We start from the raw sequence: 14,538 nt of genomic DNA, 5'->3' as shown, positions 1-14,538 counted from the left end.
CATGAGCCCAAGAACCTCCTACAAATATTATCACACCAAAGCAGCCTGTAGTTCATTTAAAATATATATAAACAGCTACATTGCCATAATATTTGTGCTGTGCACCAGGAACTTGTGATGTTTGCAATACAATATTTGTCCACTAGCAGTCAGTAATCTAAAAAGCTCTTAATAGATGATTCACCTCGACACCTGAATAAGAGTCACTACTTCTTTATTTAAATTCTAATATCATCTTCTTATAATACAACAACCATGTAAAAAAAATATAATGTTTGAAACAGTCCTGCGTGTAAAAGAGCTGATTCCTGTAAATAGTTATCTAACCAAATCGGTGAAAGGGTCGTCATTATTTACTTCGGAGGAAAAATCTCCCGGAACTTCCGCCCAGTCTAAACGGAAGTAGGTACGTGGCTGCTTCAGCTGACAGTCTACCTACATGATGGCGACAGAGGTTCAGAGCGGCGACCTCGACAGTGCTACTTCCAGCCGGCTCGAAGTTTCCATCGATGGCCTCACTCTCAGTCCCGACCCGGAGGGTGAACAGAGCCAGGTCGAAGAGCTGGACCCTAATTCCGCGGAGCCCGAGACTGATGCGCTGGGTGACGTTGGAGGCGAAGATGGAGAGACTGCCAAGTCTGCGATAGAGAGGAAATGGGGCTTTCCTTTACAAGAGCTGTACGGAATGGCCCTTAAATTTTTTAAAGGTAATTTACATTTTCGATAATCATACTAACACGACGAAGAAAAAACGGCCGGCACGAGACCCGATCGTTGAGACGAATTACTTTGTGGGTGAGGTTAGCAGTTTGCTAACGCTGTTAGCTGTCATCGTATGGGCTGCTGCTGTCAGCCGCAACATTGCATTAGCCACAATGCTACTTTAGAGCTAACAAGCTGTTAGCTGACGGTTAAAGACTGAAACAAGCACAGCACTTCTAGAGTTTGTATCACTGCGTGGGCTGAGAACGTTTCATCCTGCCGTTTGTCTGTTTGTACTAAATGTGGAGCTCGGCACAGCAACACGCAAGCGACTGCTCCATCAACTAGCGGTAGCCAATATCGGAGTGGCACCTGTTAAATATCCACGCTAATTCAACCGTGGCTAGTGAGTTGTCTGGGTGTTTTAAACACGCCCTATCCTGCCACTGCTGAGGCTGAACGGAACCTGCTGGTCAGCTGCTTACAGAGATTTAGACGCTGGCCGATTCCAGTTGTTCCAGTCCATCTCAGCCTGTTGTCTTTAAAATAAATCCCGTGCTGCCGATTTCAGCGCCTAAAGAGTCTTTGACCATCTCAAATCTCAGGAAGTGCAAGAACAAGTGCAGCTGAATTACTTGTATTGACGCTTTGCAAGCATACAATGCGTGAGACTGCGTAATTAACACCCCAAATATATTTTGAAGTATAAGTAGTATTAATATTCTGTCCATTGCTGACCTTATGTGATTTGTGTGTAAATGTAGTCAGTGATTAATTTGCATACAGCTGTAAGCTAAGTGTATTGTTTTTGATACAGCGTAATAGGTGACAACTGTGCAAACAGGTTTAGGGCAGGTTGCAACACTCTTTGCAATCGCTGTCTCTGCAAAAAAAATACAATGCAATCTCTGCATTGTATTTTTTGGTCTCTTAGGGTTAGGTTTACTTGCTTAACCTGTATACATTAATGTATCCATTGTTATATCATACCTTTTAACAGCAGTGGCAGTTTGATCTTTAAAAGAAAAAACGTGATCATTGTAGAATAAATTCAAACCATGAAAGTGTTGCTGAGTTTTCAAAAGCATGAAAGGACAAGGAGCATCATACTAGTTATATACCTTACTCTACAGACTTTAAACAAAAATGTAGTAGTACAGTATCTACTACCACTTGGCACTAAAACCAGAGATGGCCTGTATTTGTCACTGCAGAATATATAAACAAATACATGCAAACTAATTGCTCCTGCCTTGTTGCCCGTAGACAAAGATGGTAAGGCCTTCCACCCGACATATGAGGAGAAGCTTCGATTGGTGGCTCTTCACAAACAGGTGTCGCTGGGCCCTTATAATCCAGATGCTTCGCCGGAGGTCGGCTTCTTTGACATCCTTGGCAATGACCGCAGGTAACCTCAGAAGAAATATGTGTGTCTGCACATGTGATCTTTGAATTCTGGTAGGCATTCCATTAATTCAACTGTGTTTCGTGAAATACACATAAACACCTCTCCTTTCACTAAGTTGAAAATTACAGGTTGGGGTGTGCTTCCAGTGAATTTTGAATTTTGTTTCATTGCCACTTAGTATTTTTAATTTTCTTAAAGGTTTACTACTTACTTACTACTACTGCAAAAAAGTGTTCAAACTGAATTGATAAAATACTCAAATTATTCCTTTTTTATGTTCCAAGGAAACAATGGTTGCTACAGATCTAGGAGTACCTTGTTTTTTTTTTTTATTGTAAAGCACTAACAAGTCCTTTTAAAGAAATCAGTTAATATTAAATCATTTAACCTAATTTGCCCGCTTTTCTTGATTGTATTTGCCTCCATTTAACTCTGTGCAGGAAAGAGTGGGCGTCTCTGGGTAACTTGGAAAAGGATGAGGCTATGGTGGAGTTTGTCAAGCTGCTTAACAAGTGCTGTAACCTTTTCGCTCCCTATGTGACGTCACATAAGATTGAAAGGGAGGAACAAGAGAGGAAAAGGTAAGGTGCCCAACTTCAGTTCCCAGGAGGGAAATCCCTCTACAGCAGTGTCTAAATACTCTTGACTTAAACATTTTCATCCGTTTACATTGAAATGGCGAACAGAGTATACACACCTTTCCAAAGTATAGCTGGTACTAATGTCAACAAAAATGGTCAAGGAGCGTATACAAATAAAGTTATTGTACAATAATGAATATCAGTGCAAAAGTTTGTATCTCCCTTGATAATTGCTCTAGGTAATTAACTTGAATATGTAAAATCGGGTGTCTGAACTTTATAAAAAAAAAAGACTGTCAACATGAATTGCTTGATTACTGGCACCGGGTGTGGTAAAATGGGCTTGCACTTTACAGTTGCAAGTGGGTAGATCTCTAGGGGCAGTCTCAGGCAGTTTGCTGAGAACAACAAAAGCAATGGAATCAGCATAAACAGTTTTTAAAAGACCTAAAAATGAAAGTGGTAATGCTTGATAAAGCAGGAGATGGATAATAAAATATTTCAAATCATTTAGCAATACCAATACCAACTGTGAAGACCATAATCCAGAGGTGGAAGAAAGACAGATATACTGACTCTTCCAAGAAGTGGAAGACCAAGAAAAATAATTCAAAGTGCTCAGAAACTTGTTCAATAGCTACAAAAAATCCAAAACAAGCAGCAGGGGAGCTGACAAATTCCTTAAAGGCAACTGCAATAAGTCCACATCTCTGTCAAGCACAGTCTGCATAAACTTAGATTGTTTGAAGGGCAACTTTGCCAATTTCCAACTTGCTTTCTATCGCCTTAGCTTAGGGTGTAAATTTACGTACATTAATGTTTATAAACTTCTACTTATAATGCTTAATGCTTATTCTTATAAACTATCTCCTCCTACTTCCCTGTATTATAATATTTCTCTGCTTCTAGCTGAAAAACCCCTCCAGATAACATCACCTAGAGAAGTGTCTTTACTATTAGGAGTTCAGATAATATCATCTGGAGGAGCTCTGGAAAAGCAGGTTGACCCTGATTACAAACTCCATAGTGTGAGCCACAAGAAAACATTATCTGAACTAAACGTTCATTCAAGGAATCTCTTGGAGCATGTGAACGAACCTAATAACTTTTTGAAAAAGATTATGAGGTCTGAGGAGACCAAAGTTAAATTATTTGGTCATAATATGCACAGTGTCTTTTGGTGGGTGTAAGTCTGGCACTGGATTGATACTGATTGTCACATAGAATTTAGCTTTTGTCAAAGAACTTATCTAACCTGAACACAAACAGTTTTTCTAATAATTTGGCAATAATACTCGCCTACACTATGAAAAAGGATGTCGGTGTTACTTATATAAAGTGTGGACTCTGGCTCTTTTCATCTGGTCTGGAAATACCCAGTTTTAGTAGACACATTACACATACAGCACATGACCACACAATCAGTAATGTGAGTAAAAACATATGAACGTATGTTGGTAGAGTCTATTGATCATTTCCCAATAAAACCATTTACAAATGATATGAAACTATGTGATCTGTTTCCGATTAATTTATTTGTACCGATCATTTTAGTTAGAATTATTCTGACAAGTTATAAAAACTGGTATATGATCACTTATAATAAGTAGCAGCATACATCATACACATTTTCCTTAATTTAATTAAGAGTCTTAATGTTACCACAAACAACAACTTTTTTCTTGATCACCTTTTATACATTCCTACTAATTTATCTTTAAATAAATCTATACTAGAGCCTGGTGCTCTGTACACATAACTAATTATTATCTTTCAGTATTAATTAGTATTAGTAAATTTCTACGTACTACAGTGCAGTTCTTAATTCCATTAATAACTAGCTTTACATTTCAATATTTTATCTATATGCAAGGCTACACCTCTAACATTTTATTAATTATTTTAGTAAAAAAACTTCTCAACCTCTTTTTTTACTCTTTGGGTCTTTGTATCCTTTATTTTGCAATGCCCAAGCTAAATGTGTGATGCAACAGGTGCAGTATTGGACATTTATTGACTTGTACTGCTTGTAGAACCATTTATATAATTTATTTTATACTTCTTGACTTTGCTCCTGCACAGGAAAGAGGAGGAGGAGCAACAGCGGCAGGAGGAGGAGGAGAGGGAACGACAAAGACAGGAAGAGGAGAGAAGGAGGCTTGAAGAGGAGGAAAGGTTGAGGAGAGAGGAAGAAGAAAGAAGACAGGCAGAGGAGGAGAGGCTACGGATTGAGCAGCAGAAGTATGTGTGTCTGTGTTACTGAGAGTTTGTACGTTGTGTTTGGGGTTTCAAAATATCCATTTTACTTCTACGTAATTATTACCAACCCTCCCATTGATATCTATAGTGGTATTTTCTTTTTAGCCTTGGAGCTGTGACAAAAACGCTGTCCTTGTAGTTCACCTTTGGAGGGTCAGTGTTTTGCAAATAATTTGTTAAAAGAGCTCAATACAGCTCTCATGTTTTTGAAAGCACTTTATAACCCCATTGTTATCCATCATTTCTCGTTTATCCATTCTCACTAACTCTCCCTTGTCTTTCTATTTTCCAGACAACAGATTATGGCAGCACTGAATGCCCAAACTGCGGTGCAGTTCCAACAATATGCTGCCCAGCAGTACCCCAACAGCCCAGAGCAACAGCTGGGCCTCATCCGTCAGCTCCAGGAACAGCACTACCAGCAGTACATGCAGCAGCTCTACCAGGTCCAGCTGGCCCAGCAACAGGTAGTGTGCATTCACCGACAGAGAGATAGAATGATAGAATTAATGTTTAGACTTTGTTGTCCATATTAACCATGTTTTTTAAGGGGCCAAGGATTAAATGTCTATAAAAAATCTTGTTAGCCTAATGTGGTATTTAGGAAACATGTACTTTGACAGCTACAGAATTGCGGGAACTGAAAATGTTTGTTTTACGTCCCTAGATTTTTTTTAAATTTTTTTTTTAATTGTTTTCACTTAATGGACTTTTTTGTCCCAGGCGGCCTTACAGAAACAGCAGCAGGCAGATACAATGATTCATAATGCAATGGAATCCAGGAGCTTCAACAGTGGGGACCCCATTCCTGCTTCAGTGGCTGGACCATTATGTGCAGCTTCAATACCCGCTGGTGAGGAGGTTCCTACACTCAATGGAGGCCAGTCAGATACATTTTCAGAGAGCATGGACAGAGAGCCAGAGCCTGAGCCAGCAGAGGAGGTCTCAGAGAATGGACCTCTATTAGGTTGGTTGGCCGTCACTGTGTTTATCTTATATAAGCAGCAAAACCATCTGCAGGTCACTTTATCTAGAAAGAATGTACATTTTTCCATTTTATGCAGCCAAGGGCTACAGAGCAGGAAGGGTATCTCATATTTAAACAAACAAAGGTTTATACCAAACATGTAACTCGATTCTTATCTGGTGAGACCTTGTTGATGTGACTTAGAGGCCAGGAAGGAGAAGAGCTGGAACAAAGGATACATGATAGCGGACTGCTTTAGGTGGCATCCAACCACATATTCTGCTTACAGCGGAGAATACCAAAAATGAACAATGCCATGGCCTTAGTCCAAAACTTACATCCTGGGGCAAATGAATCCACTGCAGCTGCCTGCTCGCTCTCAGAATGATGTTTAGGGAAAAGATGGCTGGATTGACATTTAGCTGAGATTGCAACACCGTGCCAATGGTCACATGCCTATGTGAATACTCTCCCTCCCTTTCTGTTTTTGTCACTAAGTGCATAAACAGCTGATATACAGTAAGAGGCCTGTTGGTTAAGCTAGTTAGGCATTCAGACTGTAAATCCTGGTAGGGTATCAGTTATTAATAAATCTAAATAGTATATTTCTTCCTGTACAGAAATCTGCATCAGCAGATTTTTACAGATTTAATAAGTATCTCATCCCTTGATCACAGCTGCTGACTCCCCACCGGTCATAGCTGCCCCTTCCATGTGGACAAGGCCGCAGATCAAGGACTTTAAGGAGAAAATCCGGCAGGACGCAGACAGTGTGATTACTGTGGGGCGCGGTGAGGTGGTGACAGTACGTGTTCCCACCCATGAGGAGGGCTCCTACCTGTTCTGGGAGTTTGCTACAGACTATTATGACATCGGCTTTGGGGTCTTCTTCGAATGGACAGATGCTGCCTCCGCTTCGGTCAGCGTGCATGTGTCAGAGTCCAGTGACGAGGACGAGGAAGATGATGGTGAGGTGTGGGTGGGAAGTATGGGTGAAATAAGCCTGCCTAATAATATCTCTAATATTTCTTTTTGTGGTGTCAGCAATGCTGAAACAATTTGGTAAAGTGTCAGTTTTGCTTGAAGTTGTGTGCCGGGTGTAGGCTCTTCTAAATCATGATTATTTAAACACAAAATAAGCAAAACTATCTATTTTTCACAAAATAAAAACTGAACATAGCTGTTTACTAATTAATGTTATGGGGATTAAGTTTATCTAGTTGGGCTATGATTAGATGTATTAATGACCTACTCAAGCCGCTGTGGCTTTTTCTTTTTCCCTCTTTGCAATAGAAGCAGTTGGTTTGAAAAGAAATGTCTTCCATTCTTTTTTCAATACTGCTTCACATATTGCCCTTTGGAGAGATGAATAACTAGTTTTATGTAATTTCTTTTATTCTTTTCTCGTGTTTACAACTGTATCCTAGTTTAGTATGACTGCAGCGGGTCTGTTGGTTAATTTGAAGATGGATGCACAACTTATCTTAATGTGGAGAGGTGGCTCCTTTGACCAGATGTTCGGATTTTAACGTACCTTCTAACCAATTGGACAATGTTAATTTTTTCTGCTTGATCACTTTTGGAGCATTCTCATTTATTGCAGTACCTTTAGAGCTGGACAGAGCATGTCACAGTGTAGCAGTGCAGGAAGATGTAGCAGGGAAAGTTTTAAGCAAAGACAAAGATTTTTCCATAACAACATGCATTATTCTTTTTTTCCTTAGGTGATGCTCCAAATGAGGAGGAGAAGGCAAAGAAGGAGGCAGGGAAGCCACAAGTGGATGAGATTGTGCCAGTGTACCGGCGGGACTGTCATGAGGAGGTGTATGCTGGCAGCCACCAGTACCCTGGGCGTGGAGTCTACTTACTTAAGTTTGACAACTCCTATTCACTCTGGCGCTCCAAGAGCGTTTACTACAGAGTCTACTACACCAGATAAGCCTGACTACAGACACATGGAGAGCCAAGGAGTGTGTATGTTCATATAAATGTGTGTGTGTGTGTGTGTGTGTGTATATGTGTGTTTGTAGGTGGAGATTTGTGCAATGGCAGCCTGTGTGTGTGTGTGTGTGTGTGTGTGTGTGTGTGTGTGTGTGTGTGCGTGTGCGTGTGCGTGTGCGTGCACGTGCGTGAGAATGAGACTAGATCTATTCTGGAAAGTGAACCACCAGAGGGCAACAAAGAGACACAACTGGAGCCCAAGTCTGGAGATTGGACTAGCGTGTATGTACCGTATGTGTATGCATTTCTCAGAATACACTCATGCTAGATCCTGTCATCGAGCCCTTGGAAGAAGAGTGTGTATCCTTGTTGCATATTCACCACCTGTTCTTGTTGCGCTTACATAAAAGAAATTATAGGACTATAGGCTCTCATATTGTGTGGCACCACTTTTTACTCTGGGCTCCTCTTCTGTCACCAACACTGTCCAGCACAGCCTCGTGGCTGCTTCTGCCCTGAGTGATGTTTTCATAAGCCTAATGGGAAACCTGGTGACTGCAGCATCTACTCTTTGAGCCAGTGTTTCCTGTTCAGTGGTAGTGGGGGTTGTTTATCCCATGAGAACACAGAAAATGTTTCAAATTAAATTATGTTGCAGACATACTTTATAACACTATGCCTTTTACTCACAGAGAGCTTTTGTTTTTTTTTGCCAAGTCTCACACACATTAAAAACACCATTGTACTCAAACATAATAATAAATTTTTGTTGTCTAACAGTACAACATTAGCTACCATACATATATGATGATCTGAGAGAATTATTTAGTGGAAGCAGTGCTCTTTTTGGCTTAGTCCCATGTGAAAGCTGTCTGTCTGTCATTCACTTAATTTTCTTGATATTTTCTGATTGGCACCAGGTGTGTGTGTGTGAATGAGTGTATGTGTGTTAACTTACAACATTTACAGTAAGAAAGATGGGCAAGAAGTCATTGCATGGTTCAGGGAAAACTCCAGATGAAGTCGTGTGTGTGGAGAGAGAACACATACAAAAAAAACATACACATGGTATTTGTATGAGCTGTGTGGGCCTTCTGGCCTTGTAAACAAGCATCTCATGTGATACAAAATAATACATTTAAAAACCAATGACAGTGAATATGTCTCCACAAATATTTTTTTATTTGCCTGATGCCGTTTCACTTTGTCCCATGTTTCCTCAGTGCTTGTTGACAGAGCCGCTGTGTGTATGGTTATGCATTACAACACATAAAATTATCAACTGTCCTTTTCCCATCAAGGTTTTATATAAGAATTGAAAAAAGCAAGTTAGTATTGGGACAGTTTTTAAATTAATATTACCCAGCATTTTGTCTTTTATCATCTTGTGTGTTTGGAGTAACTCTACACTCTGACACACAAGTGCACTTAAAAATAAAGAATCTGTAGTTTTCGGTTTTCGATTCATTACACACTGTTACATCTCAGCAGCTCAAACATTCATAACACAAAATACAGTGTTGCTGTTCTGTTTTTACCTCCTGTAGTAACTTACTCACTTTGTCATTTTAAGTATGGTATTGTGAATAAACTGAGATGATATAACATTTTGTCCTGGGTGACACAGTTACTAACTTAGGTCTGACATGAAAATATTTTCTAGTTTCAAACTTCATTCATTCATTTCCCCCACCCCACACCACCCCACCCCACACAACCCCACCCCACACACATTGCATATGCATGTTTTGTGTATGTACCACTTGGATGCGTTATGAGCCGTGTCCTATTAACTGCTCTGTCTGAATCTGAATGATGGCTGTTGAATGGAGAGTGTATGATTTCACTTTCTCATGCTTACTGAGCTGTGTTTGTGTATTTTTATGTGTGTATGCAGCCAAACTTTAAATACAGGTGGACAAACTTGCAGGTTCGGTACTCCTCCAGTGTCCTTGCGAGTGTCACTTCATCACATTATTTAATGAATGGATTCTTCTGCTTCATATCAATGCAGTGATTTGTGTTAGAAAATATCACTACCAATGGCTAAACGAAGTTCCCACAAAGTTCAACATTTCTCTGCTGTTGTGTGATGTTTGTTGTTAGGTTTCTAACTGCTCACCAAATGTTTTTAGCAGACAAGTTAAAGCCTTGTATGTAAATAATTCTACAAATGAGTTTATGTATGGGTTTTCTAAATGTGGAAGAAGGTTATGGTTTTGAGAATCAATGCACTGTAAAATATGGTGAATGAGATATATGTATGCATTTTAGCTTAAATCAAAGTCCAAAACTCCTAGGAAGTATAAAACTGAGTCTCTAGACATGAAAGACATAAAGTGTTTGTTTTTTGTTTTTTGGGGGACTTAGATCTCTGCAATCTTTTTTTTTTTTTTTGGCATATATATTTAATCTTGATTAAAGTTATGTTCATCTCTAAAACTGCGCAGTTTGCTTGCCTTTTTTTGTTCATAGCTTATTCATATTAAAATAATGTGTTAAATCATTGATTGAAACTGATATTCTATATATACAATTTTTCACATGAGACACTTCACCCTCATTCAAAACCCCCACGTGAATCTAATGAAACTAATGATGACTCAGCTCTATTTGAGTTATGCCCCAGTAAGTCAGAAGTGCAGCTTTAATCAGTGTTATTTACCTACACTGCTGTGTGACATAGGGCTCATTGTCTTTAAACACAATGGGAAAACTTTTTCAGAGTAATACCTTTGAAACTGACAAGAAAAGCAATGTCGGGAATGTGAGGACACCAGAAATCACACTGGGATAACTAACTCTATTAAGTTTGTTCCTTTTTCCACCAGCGGTGAATGTGTTATCCTCAGGCTGCTTTCCTGTCAAACACATTTCTTGCTGAGGGAGGGACAAATGCGGATGTTACTCATTGGTAACAGGATGATGGACCTTGCGTTCCCCATTTTCCACCATGCACATTGGAATTCACAAATTGTCCAGAGTGAAGAACAATTCTAAAGAAGCCAATTGTATAGGCTTTTTACAGTCTCACTGTTGAATGAACTGCTAAACTATGTGCTATCAGAACACATAGCTTCTTAGTAATGAGAACCTAAGAGTGAAATTCTGGCCTGGAGTTAAATGTCACACGGGCATCTTGAAGTTGCTTAGTTCAGCCAAAGCCACCAGGGGGCGCGTTCAAAACTGCAGACACATTGTAACAGCTAGACGCTGCAAAGCAGACCTGCAGAAGAATCCACTTGACCTTGTGACCTATATATTTTAAAACTGAGCTGGGGAGACACGGGGCTATTAATGGTGAGAGGTTGCTCTTTGGAATTTAAAGAGTAATGGTGTGGATGTCCGGTAGTGGACTGGACAAAGGCTGTGGACAAACATACTTTGGAGATAAACCATAGACAAGTGTAGACTTGAATATGTGATGGCCAGGGGGGTATTTTAAAAGGTACGAGCAAACAACTCAAATTCACTACGTTCTTCCTTTAACGTTAGTAACTGTGGCCAATGCAATCGTTTAAATGACTTGCATTTATACAAATTCTAAGCTAATAATATATGCATTTATCTAAGTCTATGTTCTTGTCAGCTTTAGGCATTTGGCTAGTTTATGATTTTTGTAAAAACACACCTTCGGTATTTCTTGCTCTTGTCTGAAGTAACAAACCTTTAACTAAATCTAACGTGCGCTAATGACTAACGTTAATTAGCTAATTACTCAAGCTAACTCAAGCTAATGCTAGGTTTGCTTCGAAGTTAGCTACCGAATAAATGCAATCAATCTCCAATCAGTAGCCACTCACATCTTAAATTGTTATAAACTCCACAAAGTAACAGAGAATGGGCTTTATTTCGGACTAAGCTAACATTAACGCAACTGATATTAGTAGTAGTTAACGCTAACTTAGCTAGCTAACGGACAAGTGCCTGGCAGGTTGAAACATAACGGTACAGCACCAACAGGTCAGTTTTATTTGTTTCCATTACATTAAATGATGTTATTATTACAAGAGGGAACCGCAAATTGTACATTTTGACTATAGAGCAGTTTTTTCTTGTATTGGTTAGTTACTGTGGAGTTGTTATTTTATATATTTTTTAATAAATGGAATTAGCTTAAAAAGACTAAATGTTATTTTAGTGTTATGACCTCGAATTTTGAGCGACTGCTATAAAGCTAAATAAATTATACTAATTAATAAAATAATATTCAAAGAACCAATAGGAAGTGAATAAAATAACTTAATTTAGCCTCAAGCTGTGATATTTGCTAACTTCTCAGTGTGTCAGTGAAGCCCCGGTTCAGTTGAGGATGAACTCCGATCCCGGTTTTCCATCAAACCGCTTCCCTGACTCTGAGAGAAGGCAGGTAAACTCTTTGTGGATCTGGCTCCGAGTCCAGTCGCTACAGGTGGTTGTAGTATTTTCCGGGTTTTTAGTTGTACTTTTCCCTACTTTTCCGTGTTCTTTCCCCCGTGCTCCCCAGCCTAAACTGTGTGTGCTTACATTTGAATAGACTGAGAGGCAACGTATCCAGTGTAGAGCAGTACAAAGTCCCATGCTTTGAAAATCCAAAATATGGCGGGATTGAAGGATTATACGGCCCGGCAGATATTACGAGTTGTGTGAAGGCTACGCGTATTGGCTTTGTTTTAAAGCTGCAAGTGGTTTTAATCGCGGGTATTTTCGATCCAGCTGGAATTATTGGTGTGAAATAAATATGCCCTTTCATCAGAGGACTGTTGAACCGAGGCGTGTGAGTAGGTTATCGCCGAGGGATGGATGGTTTCCCAGGGAAGAAACCGGGAGACGCAAGTTGCGAAAGCCGGTTTTATTCTCGTCTTTGGATGAGGTTAGCTGTCAAATATTGACTAACATAATTCACCAACTTTCTGACCTTTCTCGACATGCCAGCGAGATCTTCCTGGGCATCGAGATGGAGGCAGGGTTGGTGTTCAGAAGGTCCTGCAGGATTCAGGGGCGACTGCAGTTTCTGCTGGATGAAGTCGGCCAGTTTGATCCCAAGAAAATCAAGATCCGTAAGTTTGCAGTGTTGGTCACATTGCATTGCGAGAAAGTTTGGTCATCAAAAATCTTCCTTTAAACATGAAATATAACGTTACATATCATGGATGCGCATGCAGTATATTTGTGTGCCATTAGTTGGTACCACAGGCTGATATTAGCTAATTCCAGGCAGATATACAGTGTAAACAGGAAGCACCTTTTTATATGAGATGCCTGGCTCAAAATATACCTGAAAAGTGTGTGTTAGGCTTTTGCCATTCTGTCATTATGACCTAATCACTGTTTTGGACAGATACTGATCAGGCCCAAGGTGACTGTCACATTGAGCCCAAAGAAAGAACCAGCGAGGAGTGACCGGTGTCTCCTGAACACATGGCTTTGTCTGTCTCATTCAGATTTAGTAAGGGGTGTTGAGAACTGTCACAAATGATGGATTTGCTCTCAACGTATTGACCATCTGTGTTTAGGTTGCAAGGACACTGAAAATACAGAAGATTTTGCAACCTTATCCCCAATATCATTTTGCTATTTTATTCCTAGGAACAGGTTAGTCAAACAATATCAGTCAACACAAAGATAATGGAAAATCCATTTATGTTGTGTACTCTGTGCACGCTTTTATTGCGATGCGACATGTTTGCTTGCCCATTTAAAGCCACCTCCTGTTGTCTGACACATGGCAATTATATATTAACTCAGACTTGGACTATGGTGACTGTTCCAGCTACATGAACATAATAGAGACAGGCCTTTCATTTTGTCTGGTTAGATGCCAACCTGTTGTGAGCACATATCTGCTATGGTTTACCAGTGCTATATCTATGTGCAGAATCTATTAAATCTATTCAATAGATTCTGTGGTAATGTTTATAAACATGGTAGTTAAGGGATCATGTGTCTTATTTATTCCATGCACAGGTTCTTTGTTTATCTAATTTGCCTCTGAAATATGTTGCAAAGTAGGATTCAGAAGACAAGCCCAAATGTATTAGTGAAGGAGGAGGATATGAGTTCTGACTCATGTGCCTTTGGTTTTGTTTTACCATCCTCTTTCCTATCTATTCTCCGTGTCTTGGGTCAGACTATGACTCACTCTCTTACTTAGACACGTTCACACCGATTCAATTCCGATTGTTAATGATAAGCTGAGCCGAGAGTTCCCAGACACAGTTGAATATGATGTATGATGAGCCATGGATTGAACTCCCTCAGACCTATTCTCCATGAACCTGTATTTACAGTACACTTGCTAACCGACAGTTAACAAATCTCCTGTATTGCCACATGGCGGGACTGGAATTGTCCTTTCGTCTGTACTTGTTGATACGCTCTTGAGCGAGTTTGGGATTTCCTATTTTCAAAGTTCTGTTCCCTTTAAGTCTCGGTGGAAGCTAGCAGCTGAGGACAAGGTGTGAGAGTACACGGGAATGTGGTGTGTTATGTAGTAAACTGCTGTTGCCAGCTCGTACATAACCCCAAGGCCAATACTGGGTGTACAGAAGCATTGCCTCTAGAGTCATTATGACATAAACAGCTCTAACTTTGCACACAATCACCTGTCTTTAAAAAAAATGCCTTCTGAGTCCGCCTCCAGCATTCATCCAGGAAGGGAGTGTTGGATTTGAATGTGTCACAAAACAGTGAACAGCTGG

At 39.9% G+C, this 14,538-nt stretch overlaps 2 protein-coding genes across 5 annotated transcripts in view; both read left to right on the top strand.

The window, feature by feature from the left end:
- Positions 1–391: 391 nt before the first annotated feature.
- On the top strand, positions 392–10,366 carry acbd3 (acyl-Coenzyme A binding domain containing 3). Its single transcript, XM_067482140.1, has 8 exons — positions 392–707; positions 1,969–2,110; positions 2,551–2,691; positions 4,774–4,932; positions 5,243–5,417; positions 5,674–5,917; positions 6,595–6,885; positions 7,642–10,366. Exons 1-8 carry the CDS (start codon positions 440–442, stop codon positions 7,854–7,856), a joined length of 1,635 nt encoding a protein of 544 aa, XP_067338241.1. The 5' UTR covers positions 392–439; the 3' UTR covers positions 7,857–10,366.
- A 1,970-nt stretch (positions 10,367–12,336) lies between these two features.
- nhsl1b (NHS-like 1b) overlaps positions 12,337–14,538 on the top strand; it is a 95,289-nt gene continuing 93,087 nt past the window's right edge. For 3 of the 4 annotated variants that reach the window (XM_067483033.1, XM_067483030.1, XM_067483029.1), the window contains exon 1: positions 12,337–12,897. In XM_067483033.1, the coding sequence (XP_067339134.1) occupies positions 12,579–12,897 (319 nt within the window). In that variant the 5' untranslated portion in view covers positions 12,337–12,578. The remainder of the gene's footprint in view (positions 12,898–14,538) is intronic. The other variant, XM_067483034.1, reaches the window with a different exon arrangement.

Source organism: Channa argus, chromosome 17 (assembly GCF_033026475.1).
Source record: "Channa argus isolate prfri chromosome 17, Channa argus male v1.0, whole genome shotgun sequence".
Classification (NCBI taxonomy): Eukaryota; Metazoa; Chordata; class Actinopteri; order Anabantiformes; family Channidae; genus Channa; species Channa argus.
The sequence above is the reverse complement of the archived record's forward strand: the minus strand, read 5'-3'. Positions and strand labels throughout refer to the sequence as shown.